At 34.5% G+C, this 24,095-nt stretch overlaps 2 protein-coding genes across 2 annotated transcripts; one reads left to right on the forward strand and one right to left on the reverse strand.

Moving 5' to 3' along the window:
* Positions 1-118: 118 nt before the first annotated feature.
* Positions 119-4,237, reverse strand: LOC111716949 (prominin-2). Its single transcript, XM_023492463.1, has 6 exons — positions 4,123-4,237; positions 3,546-3,640; positions 2,748-2,827; positions 2,066-2,144; positions 828-926; positions 119-339 (listed from the first exon to the last, which is right to left on the reverse strand). Exons 2-6 carry the CDS (start codon positions 3,613-3,615, stop codon positions 134-136), a joined length of 534 nt encoding a protein of 177 aa, XP_023348231.1. The 5' UTR covers positions 3,616-3,640; positions 4,123-4,237; the 3' UTR covers positions 119-133.
* Positions 4,238-5,150: 913 nt separating this feature from the next.
* On the forward strand, positions 5,151-24,095 carry LOC111716950 (transmembrane GTPase Marf). Its single transcript, XM_023492464.1, has 29 exons — positions 5,151-5,229; positions 5,696-5,823; positions 6,445-6,504; positions 6,967-7,001; positions 7,394-7,520; positions 8,200-8,249; positions 8,389-8,499; positions 9,368-9,416; positions 10,446-10,522; positions 10,927-11,036; positions 11,963-12,048; positions 12,691-12,767; positions 13,234-13,305; positions 13,855-13,917; positions 14,635-14,651; positions 14,760-14,846; positions 15,386-15,473; positions 15,888-15,972; positions 17,167-17,248; positions 17,849-17,882; positions 18,512-18,606; positions 18,929-19,047; positions 20,560-20,642; positions 21,296-21,368; positions 21,579-21,642; positions 22,144-22,188; positions 22,950-23,060; positions 23,144-23,153; positions 23,283-24,095. The coding sequence occupies exons 2-29, from the start codon at positions 5,769-5,771 to the stop codon at positions 23,373-23,375; spliced, it is 2,058 nt and encodes a 685-aa protein (XP_023348232.1). The 5' UTR covers positions 5,151-5,229; positions 5,696-5,768; the 3' UTR covers positions 23,376-24,095.

The following is a 24,095-nucleotide window of genomic DNA, read 5'->3' on the forward strand; positions in this document are numbered from 1 at the left end:
TATGCTCAAGATACACTCCAGTATCCTCCAAGCTATCCTCAAGCTAGATGGATAGATAAGATAGATGGATAGATAGATAGATATGATAGATATGCTCAGGATACACTACAGTATCCTCCAGGCTATCCTCAAGCTAGATGGATACATAGATAGATAGATAGATAGACAGATAGATATATAGATAGATAGATAGATAGATATATAGATAGATAGATAGATAAAGATAGATAGATACCTTCTTGGTTAACTGTTGGCTACCCTGGTAACTGTAGTAGTTGGTAACATATGCGCATACCACTCCGAATACAGTTGCCATCACAAACAGGGATACAAGGACCCCTAAACATTTAGAAATTGATTAATTGATTAGTTTTCCGATTGATAGATCTTTTATTGATCGATTATAGTGAACAGATCAAGTAAAAAGATTATGCTTCAATAGCTGAAGGGCCCGTAAATTGTTTTATTATATAGAAGATTAACAATTGATCGATTGATTGATTGATATCAGCTGATCAAATGATCAATGAATAAACTGAAAAAGTAAAGCATATTTATATACTCAAAACAAGATCCGGAATAAATATTTTAGAATACCTCAATTAGTCATTGCTAGGTCAGTAAAATAGAAAACCCAAAGATTAAAAAACCTGTTTTTTTTTCTCTCTCTAATATTGGAAATTATACAAGCTATTAGTGACGCAACTTTCTACGTGTATCATAATGCGTATCTGCTTTAAAGTCAGGTAAAAATATTCAGGTTTCATTATCATGTATTTTTGTATTTTTTTTTGGGGGGGAGGGGATTTCTAGAAATTATCAAATACCTATAGTTACGCGCTTGCATGCGTCAGAGCGCTTGTCGTAATGCGTATCCGGATACGCAGCACACCGTCCACAGCAGCGGCAACAACAGAAACAAAATCCTGAAAATACGCAATTATATATTTTCCCATATATATGTGTTTGTTTATTTTTCGTCGTAATGGCTTAACCATTTAAAAAACAATTCTCCAATAAAATAATGATATTTCAAATTTTGAATAATAAACGCAAAAATAAAAAAAATATCACTCGACTAGACAGCCGTAGGACGGGGGCTTAGAAGCTTAGTTAAAAATATCAAATAAAGATGAAAATTTATTAATGAAAATGTGGTTAAACTATGTACGACTGATTCAACTATATTAGTTTTACAGAATACTCAAGTTCAAGTGGTTTAAAGGGAGTGTCTGGCTAAACATGGTAGAGCTGATTCAGGTGGTTTAAAGGGAGTGTCTGGCTAGACATGATAGGGCTGATTCAAGTGGTTTAAAGGGAGTGTCTGGCTAGACATGGTAGAGCTGATTCAAGTGGTTTAAAGGGAGTGTCTGGCTAGACATGGTAGAGCTGATTCAATTGGTTTAAAGGGAGTGTCTGGCTAGACATGGTAGAGCTGATTCAAGTGGTTTAAGGGGAGTGTCTGGCTAGACATGGTAGACCTGATTCAAGTGGTTTAAAGGGAGTGTCTGACTAGACATGGTAGGGCTGATTCAAGTGGTTTAAAGGGAGTGTCTGGCTAGACATGGTAGACCTGATTCAAGTGGTTTCAAGGGAGTGTCTGGCTAGACATGGTAGACCTGATTCAAGTGGTTTAAAGGGAGTGTCTGGCTAGACATGGTAGACCTGATTCAAGTGGTTTCAAGGGAGTGTCTGGCTAGACATGGTAGACCTGATTCAAGTGGTTTAAAGGGAGTGTCTGGCTAGACATGGTAGACCTGATTCAAGTGGTTTAAAGAAAGTGTCTGACTAAACATGGTAGAGCTGAATTAAGTGGTTTCAAGGGAGTCTCTGACTAGACATAGTAGAAAGAGGATTTTAAAGATCGATTTTGCACTCTTACTTAGAAATAATTCTCTACAATACTGGATTCTTAATTACTCTACCAATACAATGTATTAAAAGTTAAAATAAGCAAGAAATTGTGTAGAAAAAAGAAGATTGGGGGAAAGAAAAAATGGTGAGGGAATTCAAGAAACGAAGGGGGGGGGGGAATATTCAAGAATTCAGAATTATTCCCACCTACCTGTTATCGGTATAACAACGGCAAGAAATATCCCGAATATTGCAGTTGTAAGAATTCCAACATTCTGGAGCATAATATCCTAAAGAAGATTTTTTTTTAAATGTTATAATGTAGATTTTTTCTTTAAAGTACCTTAATAATAATTATAATAATAATAATATTAAATACGTAATTTAAAGTAACATCCATTTACTTGCTTCACAACAGTATCCTTTATATCTTATGCAAAAATATTTTTAAATATGTCAAAAATCTCAAAATCAACGTATCTCTTACTGATCAGAGCTGGGAACTTTTGAACGGTGGATATCGGGATTAATGTTTGATCTTTTTTTTTCTTAATCTCCAGATTAAATAATGCTTGTTCTCCTCTTGTTATTAATCTCCAGATTAATTAACCGATCGGGAACTTTTGTGTTCGATACTTATAATCCAGATCGCTTATTCTCGATATCCACTGAGGACACTTTTAATTTGAGGAACTAAAAATGCATTTTCCAATTTCCATATCTTCATTTGACGATTAACACGCGGGTTATCGAATAAAGATTAAATTAGTCTGCAGATTAACATCAAGCATTGATCTCGATATCCGAAAACATGAGTTCCTAGCTCAGGGTAAACATTTATTAAAAATCTCCCTTTCAATAACCCCCCCCCCCTCCCACTCCTACTTTTCTACCTGCCAGTTTTCTTTGAGTAGGTTGAGAACATCTTCAGGACTTTTCTCCGCAGCTTCGTGTATAGTACTCACGTTTATACCTCAAGTATCATTATTATTACTGTTATCATTTTATCAGAATCGTCATAAGAATTGTATAATTAAAAATTGTGAAAATTCTAAATTTTATAAACCAGATTTACTTATCAGGGAAAATTCTTTAATTTATGTGTTCTCCAAAATTTAATAAATAAAAGTAAAATTTTTATTTGGGTAAAGAAAGAGGGGTGCCCCCCCCCCTCTCACTTTAAGAAAAGAGGAAAGGGTTTACCAAAAAGGATTAGACTTCAGAGACGACTGTACAGAACTTAGGATGTCTGTTTCCTTAAATTCGTGATTCTCTGCAACTATAAACTTTTTCCTTTCTTTTCTAATGCATTTACTAAGCCAATAAAAGAATATTTTCAAGGCAAGACATAATTTCACCTTGGGATCGTCATATCACAAGAGTAAGCAGTGCTTAGGATCCATTTACTTTTAATGCGGATCCGGATCCTGGATTTGCATTGGAAAAAATGGATCCGGATCCGGATTCAGGTCATGAACATTTCTTTTAGATTTACTGAACAAAATAATTTTTTCACAATATTTTTTCAAATAATTTTTTTTTCAAATAATTTTTCTCCTTTTTGTTTTGTTAATGCTATATCTTGATGAACCATACCGAGAAAAGGAAAGCCTCAGAACTATTTTTTATCGTCTTTAGATTCTCATGCTTTTTTGATAACCCTGTATGTGCGGGGGGGGGGGTTTACTTACTTGGTGGAAGAACGTTATCTCTCTGAATAAGATCTAGAAACGTGTTGGCCAGGAAGTAAACGTGTTCCATTCCACGAGCATTAAAGCTGGCATCACTAAACAAATAAAAATAAATAACTTTTTTTTTCTTCCTCTGAATCTGTCTGAGCAAAAGTTGTGAAGATATTCATTATTTTACTCGCTAAAAATAATTTTTTTTAATAGTGGTTTTCCTGCAAAAGCGATTTACATACAAGTGCTGAAGAGACAAAGAAGGGGATTATCAGAATTTGAACAGATTTTAAACTAGAAAAAAAACATAAGATTCTCTGTCTAAAATTGTCATATCTATAAAATATTTGTCAACGAAGTGTCGCTACTCAACATCCTATTTAGTAGCAAAATATTTCCACAAAAAAAATAGAAATGAGGGAATCTGAGTTCAAGATTTACGTATTAAATTTTTAACTAGTTCAGCGTCAATAGAGGATAAGAAAATCTTACAAATTTTATTTCCTTATTGCTGAGCTACTTTACAATAAAAGAAGTTGAACCAATTGTATTTAGTTCAACTACTCTTCTCTATTCAAAAATGTACCTTCTGTAGATGGGTTGAGAAGGGAGGGGAGTATATGTGACAGTATGCTGTAGTACACCTTCAGGGGCGGTTAGTGAAACATCCTGACTGTGCTAAAATAATAGTTTTTTTTACTTCCTATATATGCCTTCAGGGGCGGTTAGTCTACATTCTTACAGTGCTTAAGTATGAGGTTTCTAAATTATTTGTACATCCTCAAAATGCTAAAAGACAGGGTTATGAATCATATGTGCGACCCTAATATGCTAAATATATTAGGGTTGAACTCCTGTTTATGCCTTCAGGGGCGGTTAAGTTAGGGCGGGCCCGTAAAGCCTATTTGTAACGGTGTTTTTATTATATTTCCAATAAAATGAAACCTGAAATACCATAAGTAAAATGTATTATTATAATTATTAATATTAATAATAATTTTCTTCCTAACATGCCATAATACATAATAGATATAATAATAGAAATGATAAAAAACCATTTCTGAAATTAAGAATATTTAGAAATTAATGAAAATCGCTTTCTTTATATAAAAAATGTTGTTTAACATAAATCAGCTGACAGAGAAGCAGGAACTAACTAAGGCAAAACAGGGAAATTTTCTCAATACTTAAATTAATTATTTTTAAAGTTATTTAATTACTATTTAGCAATATTAATTGATAAAATAATTAATCTTTTGAGAGAATGATAAACCCTGGCCTTTGGCAGGGTTTTACTTGGGAAGAGACTGGACGCCATTAAAATTATTGACTCACAACAAGGTCAGATTGAGGAACATATTTACTGCCATTAACAAAAATCGAAGACGACAAAATCAAGCGCATCTGCTGCGTTTGATTTTAGTTTCATCTTCCACTTCGTTCTGTATTTATTTATCTCAGATGGTGATGGCCATATAAATCGTAAACCTTTTTTTTGAAAATACGCCAAACTTGCATTAAAAATCCGCTAGTTGCCCTTTGGTAAATCTATCGTGAAGACATGAGTATGCATAGTTTTAAAATGTGTGATCTGTTAAATCAAGATCTAATCAATAATTGTATACTAAACGTAAATGTTCTCTTTCAGAGAATAATGATAATTTAAATCTCCAAGAATAAATCTTAGATCTAGGGAATTTTTTGATAATTCGACAATTATTTGTATTTTTGAAAGGAATTCATAGTTTTTTTTGTATATGTTTGTCATTCCAGTTTTAAGATCTCAAATCAATTCATTGGGGTATTATTTTCAGGGGAAATTATAGTCTTTTAGATTAGTCTTTTATATGTAGATTCCTAGAGAACGATTTTGGGACCCCCCTCATTTCTCATCTATATATACAATTTCCTTGTTAGCTTGCAACCGATTAACTCAAAACGGCTGAACCGATTGGGCCCAAATTTTTGTAATTCTCTTGATACGATCTAGGGAAGGATTATGGATGGTTAGAAATAAAAATCAAAACAAAACTTCGAGTATTAAAATGCATGAAAAAAAAAATAAGAACAACTACCAATAATTAAGAGATAAAATCGAAGATGGAGGGGAAGTGTTCTTGTAGCCTAGTTATTTATAATTATATAAAAAAATTCGTTAGTTATCAGCGCTTCAGTGTGACCGGTTCTGCACTTGAGATTGCTCGGCTCGGTTGATAATAAAATACAGCTGAAATGTCTGGTAGTATCAGTAGATCTGTTTCTCTTCTGTCTCCAGAGGATGGAGTTGGTAAATATTTAGTAGCGGATTATTATAATTGGGGGGGGGGGGGAAGATGAAACATCCTTTTTGTACCCTCCCCCCCACTTTCTGGTATATAAGTGATGTCATCACCCTGGAAAGATATGGGATGCAATATTTATTTCATTGGCCAAGGATTGTTTAAAAATGTTACATATTAAATCCATTAAAAACAAAAAATTGGTAAGTGCTGAAGCACAGGGGCTTGTCAGAATGCTTAATCCAATTAAAATTAAAGTTTAAATAAATGATCCGTTTTTTTAAGTTTTCTTTCAACAATAATTTAGATGTCGCGAAATTTTTTTAATTTACAAAAATAATTAATTTTAAAATCAAATCGATGAAGAAAAAAGTTTGAAATTAAATTGTCCAAACCTTTTCCAGAACGTTCGTTTTTAATTTGTATCCTAATTTTTATTCTTATGAAAAAAGCTCCTTTAAAGAAAAGGTTTTTAACAAATCATTTTTTAACTTACCACTTAATACATACAATAATGAGGCATGATCTATAGTTGTTGAAGTATACTGTTAAGTATGTGCATTAGTGTGAATCAAATATAGATATCAATAAATAAAAAAGTAAAAATAATTCAAAAATGTTTTGTTAAGGTTTAGCTGGTGGCCTGCCGGCATCCAATCCCAGGGGAGATTCAGGATTCGTTAATCCAGGTAGAGAATAAATTTCTCTTCAGACTTCTCCTTTTTCCTTCTTTCTTTTTTCTTCTTTCTTCGCCTTTTTCTTTGTCCCTCTTTTTTATTCATTCTTTTCATTTATCCTTTCTGCTCCTCTTTTTCTCCTTCTTCATCCTCCGCCTTTTTCCTTCTCCCTCTTTCTTCTTCATTTTCTCTCCCTCCTGTTCTGCTTTCTTCCTCTTCTCCTATTTTCTCTGTTACCCCATCTACTTCATTATCACTCTACCTTCTTTTCTTGCCCTTCTCCTAACCCCCCCCCTTTCTTCCTTTTCTCTTGCCCCCTTCTTCTACCCCCCCTCCTTCTTTTTCCTGTCCTCCATTCTATAGTTATAATATTTGTAATTTAATAAAACATATGAAAGTTTTGCTCTAAATAAAATGTGTTTGATTTTGTACAAGGCTTTTATTAAATTAAATTTATTTCTAATTTATTTTCAGCCAACTCTCCTTCTCCTCTTCAACACTTCGTTCAGGTGATACGTGTAATCAATCAATAATTTGATCAAGTAATCTCACATTTAATTAACTAGTCAATTAGTTAATTAACTAACTAATTATATAATTATATAATTCATTAACTTATAAATTAATTAATTAATCAATTAATTAACTAATGAAATAACTAACTAATCAGTTATTCAACTAAGCAATTAATTAACGAACCAATTAATTAAGTTATCAACTACTTAATCAATCAGCCAATCAACTGGTCAATTTATCATTTGAACAACTTATTTATTCTTTTATCAATTCGTTAGTCCTTTAATCAAACAATCAGTCAATTTAAAGATCGATCTCTTTCAATTAAAACACCTTGAATATATAAACCAGGCGAAAAATATCAATCAATCAATCAATGCTCTAGGCGAAGAAGAAGATCAATGAGGTGTTCCGTGAGATGGAACAGTATATCCATGAGACAGAGAGGTTCCTTGACACTGTTCCTGAGGATATCCTGGAACCTGATGTTCTCAAGAAAGCTCTAGAATTCAGTAAGTGTGAATACCCTAGCTTAGAATTCGGAATCGTACACTTCTAGCTCCCTAGATCCGGATCCGTATTCCGTATCCGCTAAAATATGCGGATCCTGGGTTTCAGAACTTGGATATAATATCTGCCAAAATATTGAGAAAAAGTCTTGCTCTCTAAATTCACATTTTAAGTGTCAACTGTTAAGATAACGTTAACAAGTTTTGAAGATTTTTATCAAGAAAACTTTTGTTGATTTCTTTATATTCAACTCTAATCAGGACATTATTTCAAGTTAATATGTTTTCTGGAGATGTGTCTTAAAGGAACATTATTTCAAGTTAATATGTTTTCGGGAGATGTGTCTGAAAGGAACGTAAATTCAAGTGATTCTCCTTCATTTAAACAAAACGGCATGTACGAGTCACCCTTCTAGACGTTGACTGAAAAAGAATGCATAAGATATCTGTCATCTTCTCCGTGTAAATTGATTTTTGTCAATTGTGGTTTCTCTTTGCTAAAATAAAACACTTCAAGTTAGAAAAACGACAATATCTTTCACACTCTTGATCAGATAAAGGTGTCAAGGGTACCATTGTGAATCATACATCAGATAGAGGTTTAAAGGGTACCATTGTGAATTAGGCATACAACTCTAAATGGAAATTACGTTTACAGTCTATATAATCAGCAAATGTTAAGGTGGAAAAGTGAACGGCATCAGGGAAGTTTTAGAACGAGATCACATGAAGGTATGTCAATCAAACCGTTTAAAACAAAATATGTTAAATTGGTGTTTAAAACAGAAATGTTACATTTTAGAAAATTTCGAAACAATGGGTTAAATGGAATTTTCTTTAACATTTTAAAATCTTTTTGAAATATTGATAGGTTGCATTCTTTGGACGTACGAGTAATGGAAAGAGTACCGCTATTAATTCTTTACTCGGAGAGAAAATTCTTCCTACGGGCATAGGACATACCACCAGCTGCTTTCTCCAGGTATAGGACATACCACCAGCTGCTTTCTCCAGGTATAGGACATACTACCAGCTGCTTTCTCCAGGTATAGGAAATACCACCAGCTGCTTTCTCCAGGTATAGGACATACTAGCAGATGCTTTCTCCAGGTATAGAACAAACTACCAACTACTTTCTCCAGGAATAGGACACACTACCAGCTGCTTTACCCAGATATAGGACATATCACCAGCTGCTTTCTCCAGGTATAGGACGTACTACCAACTACTTTCTCCATGTATAGGACATACTACCAGCTCCTTTCTCCAGGTATAGAACATACTACCACCTGCTTTCTCAAGGTATAGGACATACTACCAGCTCCTTTCTCCAGGTATAGAAAATACTACCAGCTGCTTTCTCAAGGTATAGGACATACTACCAGCTGATTTCTCTAGGTATAGGGCATGCTACCAGCTGCTTTCTCCAGGTATAGAACATACTACCAGCTCCTTTCTCCAGGTATAGGACATTCTACCAGCTCCTTTCTCCAGGTATAGGACATACCACCAGCTGTTTCTCCATGTATAGAACATACTACCAGCTGTTTTCTCCAGGTATAGGACATACAATCAGCTCCTTTCTCCAGGTATAGGACACACTGCCAGCTGCTTTACCCAGGTATAGGACATACTACTAGCTGCTTTCTCCAGGTATAGAACATAGTATCACTCCTAGCTGATTTCTCCCTTTTATATTTATTTTCTCAGACAAATGTGAAATATTTCTTAATCTGTTCTATTTTGAAAAGGAGTTGTTAACTTAAACTGGAACCTTTGGAATATATCAACAAAAAATCAGCAGTCAAATTTTGGTAAACTTGATTTAAAAATGAAATTAATATATTTAGGTTGAAGGATCACAGACTGGGGAAGCATACCTCACTACAGAGGGATCAGGTTCATAGGGGGAAATGAGAGTGCTTTTAAAAGTGTGTGCGTGGGGGGGGGGGGTATAGAAAAAATGTATTATACTAGCCATAGAGGGCGCTTCGCGCCCATCTTCTAAATTAATTGTGAACATGTTCTCTTTGTGTACATCGTAAAACAAAACAAAAATAATTCGCGGATTTTCACAAAAAATTTCGCGGATTTTCAAAATTTTCAAAAATTTAATGACGATCGAATTTTGATGGAGACAAATATTTGAAATTTTGATCATTCATAAACCTTCCCTGGGGTCCCTAGATGTCCCACAAAAAAGTTGGGCCCGATCGGTTCAGCCGTTTTGACGTTTATTGGATACAAACAAACAAACAGACAGACAGACAGACAAGCCAAATTTATATATAGATATCCCTGATATTTTCAAATTCTCTGGTATTCTCTTCTGTATTGTAAAGCCATATGAAACTTTCTATGATCATGTTGTTCTACCCAAGGGTGGCTTGCAATATTTTCCAGAGTAAGGAGGGGAGGGGGGGGGATTATTGAATTGATTTCCCCCCCTTATGGTATTTTAAACAGGGAATTTATTAACTTTTATTTCAAAACCATGACAAGGTAGGGGTAGGAGGGGGGAAATGTGTAACCAAATTCTTTTTTATTTTTTAAAAAGAATGTTTTTTTTGTGATTATTTGGTGGCGCAGGGAATTTTTTTTTCAAACAATAATCTTGCGCCTCTAATTTGTCAATGTCCAGGGGTGGGGGCGTCCTCCTTTCCTTCCCCCTTAATCCGCCTCTGTTTCTATCTATATCTATCTATTTATCTCATTCAAACTTTAATTGAACAAAATTACAGTAAAAATCTATATATGTATAATAAAATGTAAACACTCATTTACAAAATGCTTTTCGCATTATTCTCTCTATTTCACGTTAGATTTAGGTTTGACTAGTAGCATTTGACAATTCTGGAGTGGGATTTGAAAGAAAGAAAATAGGAAATATATATCTATCTATCTATCTATCTATCTATCTATTATCAGGTGAACACAAGAGCCTAACCTCTCTCTCACAGCTCGGGAACGCGCTCAGTACAGAAACCCTGGAGCACAATAGCCAGGTAACTCACAAGCTTAAAGGGGACTGTTCACGTTATTACGGAATTCTGATGGTTCAATTGCATTTTGAATTTTTAAACCTTATTCAGTTGTTTTTCGAAAGCCTTTTTGTCAATATATTTCCCCCCCCTTTTTTTCTATAAGGGACATAATTTTTCAAGAAAATATATGGTGTTCCACAAAACTTGACAGAAACGTAAAAGTCGTACTTGATTTTTGCAATAATTGATAATTTGCGACACTTCTAAATCTCTAAACTTATAAATCTAAAATTAGATTTCAATGCCGCAAATTATAAATAATTTCAAAGGTCAATACTACCTTCAAGTCGTCTTCTTACTGTCAAGTTTCGTGGGACACCCTGTATAGTTAATATAACTCTGAATTTATTTGTTTTTATTCCCAGGTTCGAATCCACTGGCCGGTTGAGAAATGTCGACTCCTCGGAGAGGAGGTCGTCATCATCGACAGTCCAGGCATTGATGTCGAAGCTGACCTCGACAATTGGATCGACAGGTAGGAACCTGATCATGTTTTTTCAGAGGCGCAACTTGGATATTTTGTTTGGGGGGGGGGGGGAAGTATATCTTCTAAAATTTGTGGTTTTATCTAATCTTTATAAAAACAAATTCTGTATTTTCACTTTTGACATGAAAAATAAATATATAAATTAATCCCTCCCCCCTTCTCCTCTCCTGTTGAGATATAGCAACCTTTGGTGATAATAGTATTCCAGGTCAGGCTAGGTCAAGATAGATAGATAGCCACGGAGTATACAAGATTGCTATTAAAGTGAGGGTCAAAAAACTTAATAGGAAAACGACGTTTAATCAATGTTTTGCATATTTCAGATCTAAACTTGATTTTATTTATATTGATTTAAAGAAATATAGTTTGATTCTAGCTTGAAAATCACCCCATTAAAGGGAGTCACCTGCTATGTAAGGTAGTTAAACTGAGTATGCAGTGTTATGGACAAATTCTTTAGGATTCATTTGAGACATATTAAACGTTTCCACTATGTATAATTACTGAGTTTAAGCGCAAAGTCGACGTTCAAAATCATGATTAATAATTTAATAATTAAAAAAAAATAATTCTGAAAACGTGCTCTTTCAAAAGTACGATTTTGAACGTCGACTTTGCGCTCAAACTCAGTAAATATATGTCGTAGAAACGTTTTATATGTCTCAAATAAATCTTAAAAAAAATTTACCACAAAAATACATATTCAGTTCAACCACCATAAATTGCCGGTCACTCCCTTTAAGTGAAATCGGTCTGCGTGTAGCACACAATTGCTGTCTTTCATGTTCTTGGACTACTGAAAATCATAAACTGCGTCTTAAAGTCGTCTTCCTATTCCAAATTTGTATGGGTCTCACCGTATGGTCCACGACACAAATAATCATTATTAACCTAATTGTGTCTGATATGTAAAGGTTCTGTCTGGACAGCGACGTGTTTGTCCTGGTCTCAAACGGGGAGTCCACCATCATGAACACGGAGAAAAGGTTTTTTCACAAAGGTAGACATCTTTGTCACAAAGAAATGTGTTTATATACTGGTTATATTTTGTATGGCCCATCTCTTCTAAAAATAACTTTTGCCTGTGCTGGTAAGATTTTGTGTAATTATTTTGGAGAAAATTATATAATATTTATCAGTAATAACAGTAATTCAACTATCCGTAACTAGTTCAACTTCTTCTCGCTGTTTATGAAATCCAACTTTTCCTTGTTCTTCGCCTTCCTGCCCTATAGGTGGCACAGGCGGTCGTTCTTGCCTGGTTTTGAGATTCAACGGTCATCGCCGTGTACTTCATTTAGTTGAACTAAACATCTATGCAAAGATGGCAATGTCCGATTTACAACGGTAGCTTTAAAATCTTTGTCTGATCAAGTGTGAATTAGATACAAATTTTTATCATTTCGAAAACTGTATATTTTCGATTGTGGTTTCTCTGCAAAAGTGAGTTGCACAGGAAAATATAGGAATTATCAAAGATAAACACTTTGAACCTAGAAAAATTAAAAAATCTTCCACATTCTTATCACTCAGATAAAGGTTTTAAGAGTGCTGTTGTGAATGGGGCATTGTCATCTTTACGTGAAGGGTCATTTGAAAGTACGCTTACAGTCCCTTTAATTTGATGAACATTGTTGTATAGTGAGTGAAAGATTGTCGAATCCAAATCTGTTTATTGTTCACAATAGATGGGATTGCTCAGCTGGGGAGGATTGCCAGGTAATCATCAACATTACCGACCCAAGATTTACCAAATTGCGGGATGTTAAGTTACTTAACTGACCCTTGGGACGGATCTTGTAAATAACATCCCGTTCGTGAAACATTTACTCGTTTTCATATCAAAAGACAATACAAATGTGTATATTTCTTTATCAATTAGTAATCAAAGTATAATTTTGACAACTTATTTTCAAGTGGGTTCTCTACAAAAGGGACCTACGCATTTCTACTGTCGGAAAACATACAGGAATTAAACATTTTCAAACCTAGAAAAAAAGGCAATATCTTCCACATTATTGTTGAGATAAAGGTTTAATGGGTTCCGTTGTGAATCCAGTTTTTCCATCTTTGCATGGAGGATCACTTGAATTTACGCTCATAGTCCCTTTTACTTCGGATTCAGTTGAGAGAGCTCATATAAATCTTTAGAAAAGAATTAAAGTTAATATAAGTTATTTTGCAGGAGGATGTGCGTAAGCAGCACACGAATAGAGCAGTACAGTTCCTAACTCAAGAGCTGGAGATTTGTACTAAGGTGTGTACTGCAATTCTTATCTATATAATAAAACTAAACATAAAACAAGTGTATATGTTCCCTACAGCCGGTCAAACGGCTGGTCGAATGGGCTAAAAAAAATTGAGTGAACCCAGGGGTTTCCGGGGGTAACATATACTAAAAAAATTCTAAAATTTATATTTTTCAAAAATCTAATTATTTTTTTTCAATAATCTTATTTTTTTTTAAAAATCAAAATTTTTGTTGCTATAATGAAATTTTTTATTATTCCACGGCTAACGCCGGGCCCTTCAGCTATTGTACAATATTAGTGTACAGCTTCTTCAGAAGCCGTTCAGCACGTTTTTTAATTTTTTTTGGGGGGGTAATATTTCACAATTATCACATTTTTTATGTTCAAAATTTGAAGAAGTTTAAATGGTCTTACAGTATTCATATACATTTTTAGTGACCTTAAAACAGGAATAAAAACCCTTTTAAAAATTCATGTGAAATTAATTTTTAATGAGAGGGGGATTATTTTGTGAATAAAATAATTACCCCTGTATTTCCCCCTGATATGTTCAGGATGAGGCAGCAGACAGAATATTCTTTATATCAGCTAAAGAAGCTCTTCAGACCAGGCTTCAGGTATCTATCTATCTTCAGACCAGGCTTCAGGTATCTATCTATCTTCAGACCAGGCTTCAGGTATCTATCTAACTTCAGACCAGGCTTCAAGTATCTATCTATCTTCAGACTAGGCTTCAGGTATCTATCTATCTTCAGACCAGGCTTCAGGTATCTATCTAACTTCAGACCAGACTTCAATTATCTCTATCTATCTATCTAGTTATCTTTTTATTTATATATCTATTTATCTATTCTTTTTTCTTATTAGGGTTTCCATTCGCAAAACTTTTGCGCAATTTTTGCGGAACGAAACGCAATATTTTTCTTTCTTTGCGCATCAATTTTGCGCGAAAAAACCGGTTCTAAAACGTTTGGTTTTACCATTTACAACATTCTATTATAAACCTGATTTTACCATTTTCAATATCCGGCTTTAATACTGGTTTTACCATTTAAAATATCCTGTTTTAAACCCGGTTTTACTTCTTACAATATCCTGTTCCAATACCAATTTTACCATTTACAATATCCTGTTCTAAAACCGGTTTTACTTGTTACAATATCCTGTCTTAAAACCTGTTTCACTGTTGGAAAATTAATTATTCTAAATTAATTTACAATATTTAAAATAAACATGTTCTCTTCCGTTCTTTCATGATTACGAATTTTAAGTAGGTTAACTCAGGGATTCAGACTCAAGGGGCAAAATATACATTTATAAACTTTATGTTTCAGAAACTGAAATCCCATATGTTGATCCTAATCCACCTTATCAACTATATAGACTACGTCACTAGCACCGTAGCACACAATATTTCCAACGTCCTCTGGTTTCTAGGGTAAACACTGTTTTATTATAGTTCTGGAAAGATTATGAGCCTGGTGCAAGAAACCTCAAGTAAAGCAAAACAAGCGGAAGAGATTATGAAAAAAGAACTTCTGCACCGGTAAGTAATCCTACAATCTACAACTCATCAGGGATGTATATTTTCTTGAAAAATCATCCCGTTAAGATGTTTTCGCCGAGTTCCCTTTTTCACCAGGTTTAAAAATGTGTATTTTGTTATGGCGTTACTAATACAGCAAACGGCACTGGTCAATGTCATGTTCAGGTATGAATAATGGTGGCGGGAAGTGGTGGGGGTAGAGCCCCCTCCCCCCTCCTCCTCCAGATATAATAATACACGTATGATAATATTAAAAACTAACTTGGGAACCCAGCGTGGACCAGGGGAGTCATAGTTAGTTTCACCGTTTACACGCCCCTTGTATATTACAATTTTATCTATTTTTCCTGATCAAAGTAGACCCTTACAACCTAGACTCTCAAAACCAAGCTAAGAACATTCCCGTGGCTGTCCCGAGTTCCTCAATTAATAGTCGAGGCAAATCGGTCCAGGGGTTCCAGAGTTATGATCGGACAAACAAACAGACAGACACACAGATAAACAGAGATTACAACTTTATATATATAGATGTGTTTTAGACTTGATTTTACTGAAAGAGAACTTGAGTTTATGACCCTGGAGATGAAGGATAAAATCTGCGCTATTGTTGAGGATGTCGAGTGGAAGGTAGGACGTAGGTTTAATCGGAGGGAGGAAGATAAGTTCTAAGGGAAGGGAGTCGCCCTTAAAGACAAGTACTAGGGGAAGGGGGTCTCACCCAAATATAAGTTCCAGGAGAAGGGTATCAACCTCAAAGATAAATTCTAGTGGAAGGGGGTCTCACTCAAAGATAAGTTCTAGAGGAACCCCCTAAAAAGATAAGGACTAGAGGAAGGGAGTCACCCTCAAAGATAAGTTCTAGGGTAAGGGGTTGTTTCTACTAACATTTGCACTACAATTTTAATTTAGTTCAATAACCAAAGAAAAGTTAAGTTAAGTGTGACTTATGATGTTTGCCCCTATCACAAAAGAGCTAAACACTACTTTTTTTTGAACAAATCGCTTTTGAGGGAGGATTTAATTTCTGAATCACCCTTANAGTCAGGTAGGTTAATTTATCCCTTCCATCCTGATCCTCTGGTTGTAAACGTTTATAAATCTAAACTAAACCACTATGTAGAGTCAGGTAGGTTAATTTATCCCTTCCATCCTGATCCTCTGGTTGTAAACGTTTATAAATCTAAACTAAACCACTATGTAGAGTCAGGTAGGTTAATTTATCCCTTCCATCCTGATCCTCTGGTTGTAAACGTTTATAAATCTAAACTAAACCATTATGTAGAGTCAGGTAGGCAAATTTACAGGGATGAATATTTTGATGGGGAATCTACACTGTTTGTGCATGATGGATGCTTACTGTTCTCAGATGAACACATTTTCCATTTTATGCCTGAAAAATTAAATAATAAAAGTATTTAAAAGTATAAACCCAAAACATCCGACAGTCGCTACGGTTGGTATGAGAGTGTACCTCCTCTGCTCCTCTCAGTGTCGCGCATACTCGTCCGCTGTTTTTGCGCTCGGTCTGAGCACGGTTTTCAGTTCAAAGGTACCTGACAATTTAGATAGAACTCCACTATCTTAATTGCTGTACTATCCTGCATAGAGGAACTATATTTATTTTCGGTTAAAGGGACTATTAGCTTAATTTCAAGTGACCAGATGGCAATGCCTGATTTACAACGGTACCCTTGAAATCTTTGTCCGATAAAGTGCAAATTAGTTATGCTTGGTTTTTTATTTAAAATATTAATTTTTATTTATGGTTTTCTGCAAAATTTACTTGCACATTTCTTACATAAAAGAAACATTGTAGAATTTATCAGAGTTAAACTTTTGAGCGAGAGTAAATCGGGAATTGCAATCTTTGCATGGAGGATCACTTACACTTACACTTACACTTACACTTACCCTTACACTTACACTTACACTTACACTTACACTTACAGTCCCTTTAAGTTTGAAAAATAATTTCAAGATTGGCGTCTTGGTAAAAATGATATTTAAATGAATAAACATAAAAAGTCTTACAATTTGGAATTTGTAAAAATTTGTCGAACAAACTTTTGAAATAAACAATAATGTTTGATTACTGAACGAACGATGTTTTTGAAGGAATGATTTTGATCAACGGACGATTTTACTGAACAATCCTCTAGTGAGAAAACAAACGAAATAGATGGAAAATAAACGATAATTTTGAGAACAAACGAAATCAATGTTTTTTGAACGATTGAAAAAAGTGTGTTGTTCACAAATGATAAACGTACGAAATAAAAAAAAGGCCGAACGTATCCATCTCTACTTAAACTGGTTCTAGGCGTTGGTTCAAACTTGAAGAGCCGACTATCCTCCGATCTCTCCCAGAACATGGAGACACAGCAGAAGGAGATGATGGACAGGTGGGGAAATTTTTTAATAACCAGGCTTTCAGGGCGCTTCGCGGCAAACTTCTATTTCAATTTTGAACATTTTCTCGTTGTATTCATTGTAAAACAATAACAAAAACAGTTAGCGGATTTTATCAAAAAATTTCGCGAATTTTTTTAATTTAATGAAAATCGAATTTTGTTGAAGGCTAAACCCTTAAACCTTCTCTGGGTTCATTTGAGGTCCCACACAAAATTTGGGCCCTATCGGTTCAGCCGTTTTGGCGTTGTTTTAACACAAACAAAAAGACAGACAAATAAAGTATAAAGATAGATGCCATAGCGCTTCATATTACTAGTCATCCCAGTGTCATACGTCAGTTCATCTCCCCTTTTATGATCACCGTTTTATGCATCAAAAACAATGTTAAAACATTAAAAACTACAAAATTACATAACTAAATGCGTGTTTAATTCTAAAATGCATCATTAAGAGTATTATTAGTAAATGAATATAAGATAATAGAAAAATATTTAAAACCTGACCCAAATTTTCGTCAATTAAAATATTGAGAAAGAACCCCTAATTGTTGTCCTTTCATAATAATAATAATAATATTTGTAAATCTTTAGAATGACAGCTCTACTTCCACCTGAGAAACAAACGGTTAGTAAGCACCTTCAGGCATTTGTTGATAAACAATATTTTTCTTATTCTAAGAACTGAGTTCCCTCCACAAATGCTAATTTATTAATCATTATATCTTTACAACCTGATGTCGGAGACCTTCGTTATTTTGCTTACATAGTCAAAGTTTAAAATACCAATGTTTAATATGATCTGATTGCAAAGATATATGGATTAAAAAACCATAGTTGGAATCTCTAATCTTTTATCGAAAATTTATTTCCCCCCTCCCCTTCAAAAAAACAATTTATTATTATTAACGGCAATGCTTATTCCATATTGTATTAGCTTGAATGGACTGTAAGCGTAATTTCAAGTGAGGCCCTCCAAGCAAGGATGGTAATACCCGATTCACAAAGATACCCTTGAAACCTTTATATCTGATAATTTAATTCTGATAATTCCAATAAGTTTTCCTGCAGCGGAAATGCCTAGGTAACTTTTGAAAGTAAACAGTTTTCAAGCTTGTAAACATTGATATATAATTTATTACTAATTAGACAAAGCTCTGAAGGTTTACCATTGAAAATCGATTGCAATCATTGCATGGAGGGTCACTTTGCCTTTAATGAACAATGGCTGATATAGTAAAATGTATATTTGAACAGGTTTCCCGGAATATTCTGCCACGTCGCGAGGCATTCGAGGTTCTTTATCATCTCAACTGTGAGAACCTGTGCGCAGACTTCCAGGAAGATTTAAGGTAAGTCTTGCGCGCTCGTGCGTATGTTTCTTCTTCTGTAATTTTTCCGTTTAGTGTTCATCTGAAGTGAATAAAGATAACATTGAATTGAGATCTTAAGACTCTTATCAATAAATTATGGTATTCGTATTTAAAAGTTATGTTTCACTTTCTTTATTTCAAAGTGAAGTTTCTTATGTAAAAAAGTTATTTTCCACTTTTTGAGGTTTAAAAGTTATGTACACGACGTTAAAAAATAATGTTCCTCTTGTTAAAGTTTAAAAGTTACGTTTCTTATGTTTAATAGTATTTTATTTTAAAATTCAGCAGTGTTTTTTTTCAGTTTCCGGTTTTCTCTTGGATTTAGTTCTGTTCTAAACCGGTTCCTGTCGAGTAAACAAACAAAGAGGACTCCCAGGAGTCCGGGGGGAATACCTAGAGGACTCCCACTCCTTACTCCAGGTAAGCAATCAAGAAGGACTCCTAGGAGTCCGGGGGAATACCTAGAGAACTCCTATTCCATACTCCAGGTAAACAAACAAGAAGGACTCCCAGGAGTCCGGGGGGAATACTTAGAGGACTCCTACTCCATACTTCAGGTAAACAAACAAGAAGGACTCCCAGGAGTCAGGGGGGAATACCAGAGGACTCCCACTTCTTACTCCAGGTAAACAAACAAGAAGCTCCTATGAGTCCGGAGGGAATACCTAAAAGACTCCAACTTTTTACTCCATGTTAACTCACAAGGAGGACTCCTAATAGTCCGGGGGGAATACCAAGAAGACTCCCACTCCTTACTCCAGGTAAGCAATCAAGAAGGACTCCTCGGGGGAATACCTAGAGAACTCCTACTCCATACCCCAGGTAAAAAACATGTAGGACTCCCAGGAGTCCGGGGGGAATCCTAGAGGACTCCCACTCCTTACTGCAGGTAAACAAACAAGAAGGACTCCCAGGTGTCCCGGGGGAATACCTCGAGGACTCTCGCTTCTTACTCCAGGTAAACATGAAGAAGGACTCCTAGGAGTCCGGGGGGAATACCTAAAAGACTCCAACTTTTTACTCCAGGTAAACTCACAAGGAGGACTCCTAGGAGTCCGGGGGTAATACCTAAAGGACTCCTACTTCTTAATCCAGGGGTCGGGGGTACAAACAAGGAAGACTCCCAGGAGTCCAGGGGGATACCTAAAGGACTCCCACTTCTTACTCTAGGTAAAAAGGATAAAGGGAATGTTCACCTATTCATGGGCGTACTCAGGAATTTGTTCAGGGTGGCTTCAATTTGTTTCTTACCGTTGGGGCCTAAACCCCCTGAAAACCAGACTACCTCAGGCGTGAGGAATACACGTGTCATTAGGGGGAGTGCTGATGGGTGGGATTGCCTTGGGCCAGGAACAACCCCAGCGATTCTCTTTAAATAAATAATAAAAAAAAATTTACTGATCCAGGGGTGCTTGAGCCCCAATATACACTCCCCTATTGTACGCCCTTATTTGAAAAAAATCGTACTTTTATTTCTAGAATCACAAATAAAGTGCATATTCGAGGGTAAAGATGGACATTGGTGTGGTTTTTAGCCCAAAAGATTGATATTATGAGTATTTGGGAATAGTTCTAAATATCCCTTGAAGCACATTTGAGGTTGGAACTTTTGAATTGTTAAACCCTTCAGAAATCCAAAATCCAAAATTTTTGGTGTCGCACAGATTAAGTTCATTCATTTTGCATATCTGTGAAGGTCCGACCAATCAGCAACAACTAAAAATCTGCTCTCCGTCGCAAAAATTTGAGCTGGCTTTTTTTAACGGATTAAACACTTAAAATTACTTCAAATCCAAAGTTTTAGGCTATAAATGTGTTATAGATGATCGGTGTCAAAAGAAAGGTTTCGACTTATGGTTGAAATATTATCGAACGCAAAAGTATATATTCAATTTTACTTCTTAATATATTCTACAAATTTATCTATTATAGACACCCCATCCAATGAGTTCTTTGTTCCCCAGGATGATTGGTCTTTGTTAAGCAAACTAGCAATAGCTTCTATATCCTCACAGGTATTTACACTGTTTATATACACCATGTACTTTACACCATTACCGTACTAAAAAGGAACTGTCAAGTCTTCATATTTGAACTTTTATTGTAAAATATATTGCATAAAAATATACGAAGGTATTCATCATTCAATATCTTAATTATAATAAAAGTTCAATGTTAACAGTTTGAATCAGGTTCAAATTTGATACTGCAAATGCTAGATTTCTCTTCAGGGTCTGATGAAAAACTTTTAATATAAATTTTTTATCACAGAAATGTCGGATAGAAGTAAGACTGGTTCAGCCTAATTTCAATTGTGGTTTCTCTACATAAGAATTAAAAACGACATCTTCCACATTATTGACTAAATAAAGGTTTCAATGGTTGTGAATTGGTCATTGTCATCTTTGCATGTTGGGTCACTTGAAATTATGCTTATGCTTTAAATATCTATTTTAGGACTTTTAGTATTTGTTTTTAAGTTAATATCTCTACTATTCAGGGTACAATGGGTGGACTTCTTGTTAATATCTCTACTATTCAGGGTACAATGGGTGGACTTCTTGTTAATATCTCTACTATTCAGGGTACAATGGGTGGACTCCTTGTTAATATCTCTACTATTCAGGGTACAATGGGTGGACTACTTGTTTTTATCTCTACTATTCAGGGTACAATGGGTGGACTTCTTGTCGGTGGTCTTCTGTTCAAAACTGTTGGCTGGAGGGTGCTAGCTGTTACAGGTACATTAACATGAAATAAGATTTATCATGATTTTAGGCAGTGTATAGGATTCGGATCCATTGAATCCACAACATTTTGGTTTGTAAATCTGGATCTGCATAAATATGTTGACAACAAATGGAGGCTGCATGCAAAATTTGAAAAAAATTGAAAAAATGTGTCGAATTTTTAATTATATTTATTTATTTATTTTATATATATATATATAGGCCTGGTGTATGGTACAGTGTACGCCTATGAGAGGATGACCTGGACCAACCAGGCGAGGATGAGGTTAGAAACATTTATTATATATTCTTAAAGGGACTGTAGACGTTATTTCAACTGACTCTCCAATTATAGAGAAGCATGTCCGATTTAGAACAGTACCCTTAAAAGTATTTTTTACATTAGATGAGACATCAACCATTTTATATTCTTAATTTTTAATATTTAAAACTTACTTGCGCATTTCTGCTTCGGAAATTAAATCAAGGAAATATAACTATTTTTAAGCTAGACCAACGTACCTTCCACATTATTGATCAGGTTTAAAGGGTATCGCCGGGAACCGGGTATTCCCCTATTCTAATGGAAAGTCGCCTGAAATTACAGCGACAATCGCTTTCGCAAATCATTCCCTGCCTCTTCAAAAATCCAGTTTCATCAATTATTTTAAAAAGTTTTTTGTAAAGCCGTCAGTTTTTTGTGAAACGAAAAGCTTGTAATTTCAGGAAAATAAATCTAACTAAAAAAATTTTAAAAATCTGAGTTTGTTAAAAAATTTAATTTTAGGTTGTTTAAGAAACAGTACGTGGAACACGCCGCCAGGCAACTCAAGTAGGATTTTTTTATCATTAATATTATCATAATTTTTATTGTTATCATCGTTATCATTATCAGCATCAGCTTCATTATCGTTATCATTATCATTATTATCATCATTATCATCATTGCTATAATTATCATCATCGTTATCATCGTTATCATCAATATCATCATTATCATAAATATCATCATTTTCATGATTTTCATAATTTTCATAACTTTCTTAATTTTCATCATTTTCGTCATTATTATTATCATCATCATTATTTTCATAAATTTCAACATTATCATCATTATTATTGGTATCATCAACATCATGATTATTTCATTATCATCATTATCATCATTATCATCATCGTTATCATCATCATCATCATCATTTTCATCATCATTTTCATCATCATTTTCATCATTTTCATCATTTTCATCATTTTCACCCTTTTCATCATTTTTATCATTTTCATCCTTATCACAAGTATTTCAGTTTATTAATGCAAGTGAACTCTTTTTCTTATCAAGTAACCGGAGACCTTAATACTTACTTACACTGTTGATTTGTAGTTTACATGGTAATTATGTACTTAGAGCTCACCGATCAAAACAAATGTTCTATAAAGTTAATAAATAGATTAAATTAATTCATACCTGCAAGTCGTTCTAAAAAACGGTCAGTCAGAAGGGTTTGAATGTCGTCCTTGATTTCTCACAGTTCAGTTTTATGCCCAAACCAGGAAAACTCACTGTGCTTACCATCCTTAGCATCCTTATTATAGGAGGATAGTAGATATGACGAGCTCTAACTGTTCCCATCAGGTTCAGCAGGAACTCTCATCAACCTTTGCCAGACTCTGTCATATGGTAATAATATATCTATACATAAAAGAGTAATACAGGGGTGTATATTTTCCTGAAATATCATTCCCCCCTCGTTTAAATTTTTGTTTCATATAGTAGGTATGGGTTTTAGGAAATTTTTCGTTTAATTGGGGAAAAGAAATGAAGTTTTGGGTAAAAGTTGCAAAGAGGATAAAAAAACTTTCCAAAATTTTATTATTTATTATTTATTATTATTTAATTCCAAATTTAATTTAATTTTTTTTCTTCAGGTTACTGGAAAATCTAAAGTTCTAAGGAATGAATCTTCGTTCCTTGCCAACAAGCTGGATATGTTCAAGAACTCGTTCCTCAACTCCATCTAGTTCTAACAGTTCATACTTCCAATGATTCTTTTGTTCCTTCGGTCTTCAACGGAGTTAAAAAAACTGTCTCGGACGGAGCTTAGAGTGACCATCATTGACGATGCTTTAAGCAACAGTCTTTGACGGAGCTTAAATCACAGTCTTTGACGGAGCTTAAAGCAACAGTTTTGACGGAGCTTAAAGCAACAGTCATCGACAGAGCTTGAAGCAATAGTCTTTGACGGAGCTTGAAGCAACCGTCTTTTACGTAGCCTGAAGCAATAGTCTTTGACGGAGCTTGAAGCAACAGTCTCTGACGGAGCTTGAAGCAACATTCTCAGACGGAGCTTGAAGCCTTAAAATATAGTCATTTGAACTGTAGTCTTAACAGTAGTCACAATTTTTCTCGCAGGAGCTTTAGAAACTATATAAATATTTAGATATCGATCCTAGAGAACTGGGATAAACTTAAAACTATGGAACGTTTTATGAATTTTTTCCATTTTTCTTTATCCTGTCTCCTCTTGGACGCTAATTATCTTATTAAATTAGTTGTATCTAAATGAATAAACTTCTTGGAAGTTTTCAAACAATATTTATATTTAACCTCTGCAATTATTAATTGTAAAAGCCATATTTAAGCACTTGTTCAGTTTTAAAATCAATAATTGTTAGTTGTTTAAAAATGGGCGCATGTTGAAAGTCTGCCGTCAATCAGATTGATAATAAATTATTTTGTTA

Source organism: Eurytemora carolleeae, unplaced genomic scaffold (assembly GCF_000591075.1).
Source record: "Eurytemora carolleeae unplaced genomic scaffold, Eaff_2.0 scaffold1336, whole genome shotgun sequence".
Lineage (NCBI taxonomy): Eukaryota > Metazoa > Arthropoda > Copepoda > Calanoida > Temoridae > Eurytemora > Eurytemora carolleeae.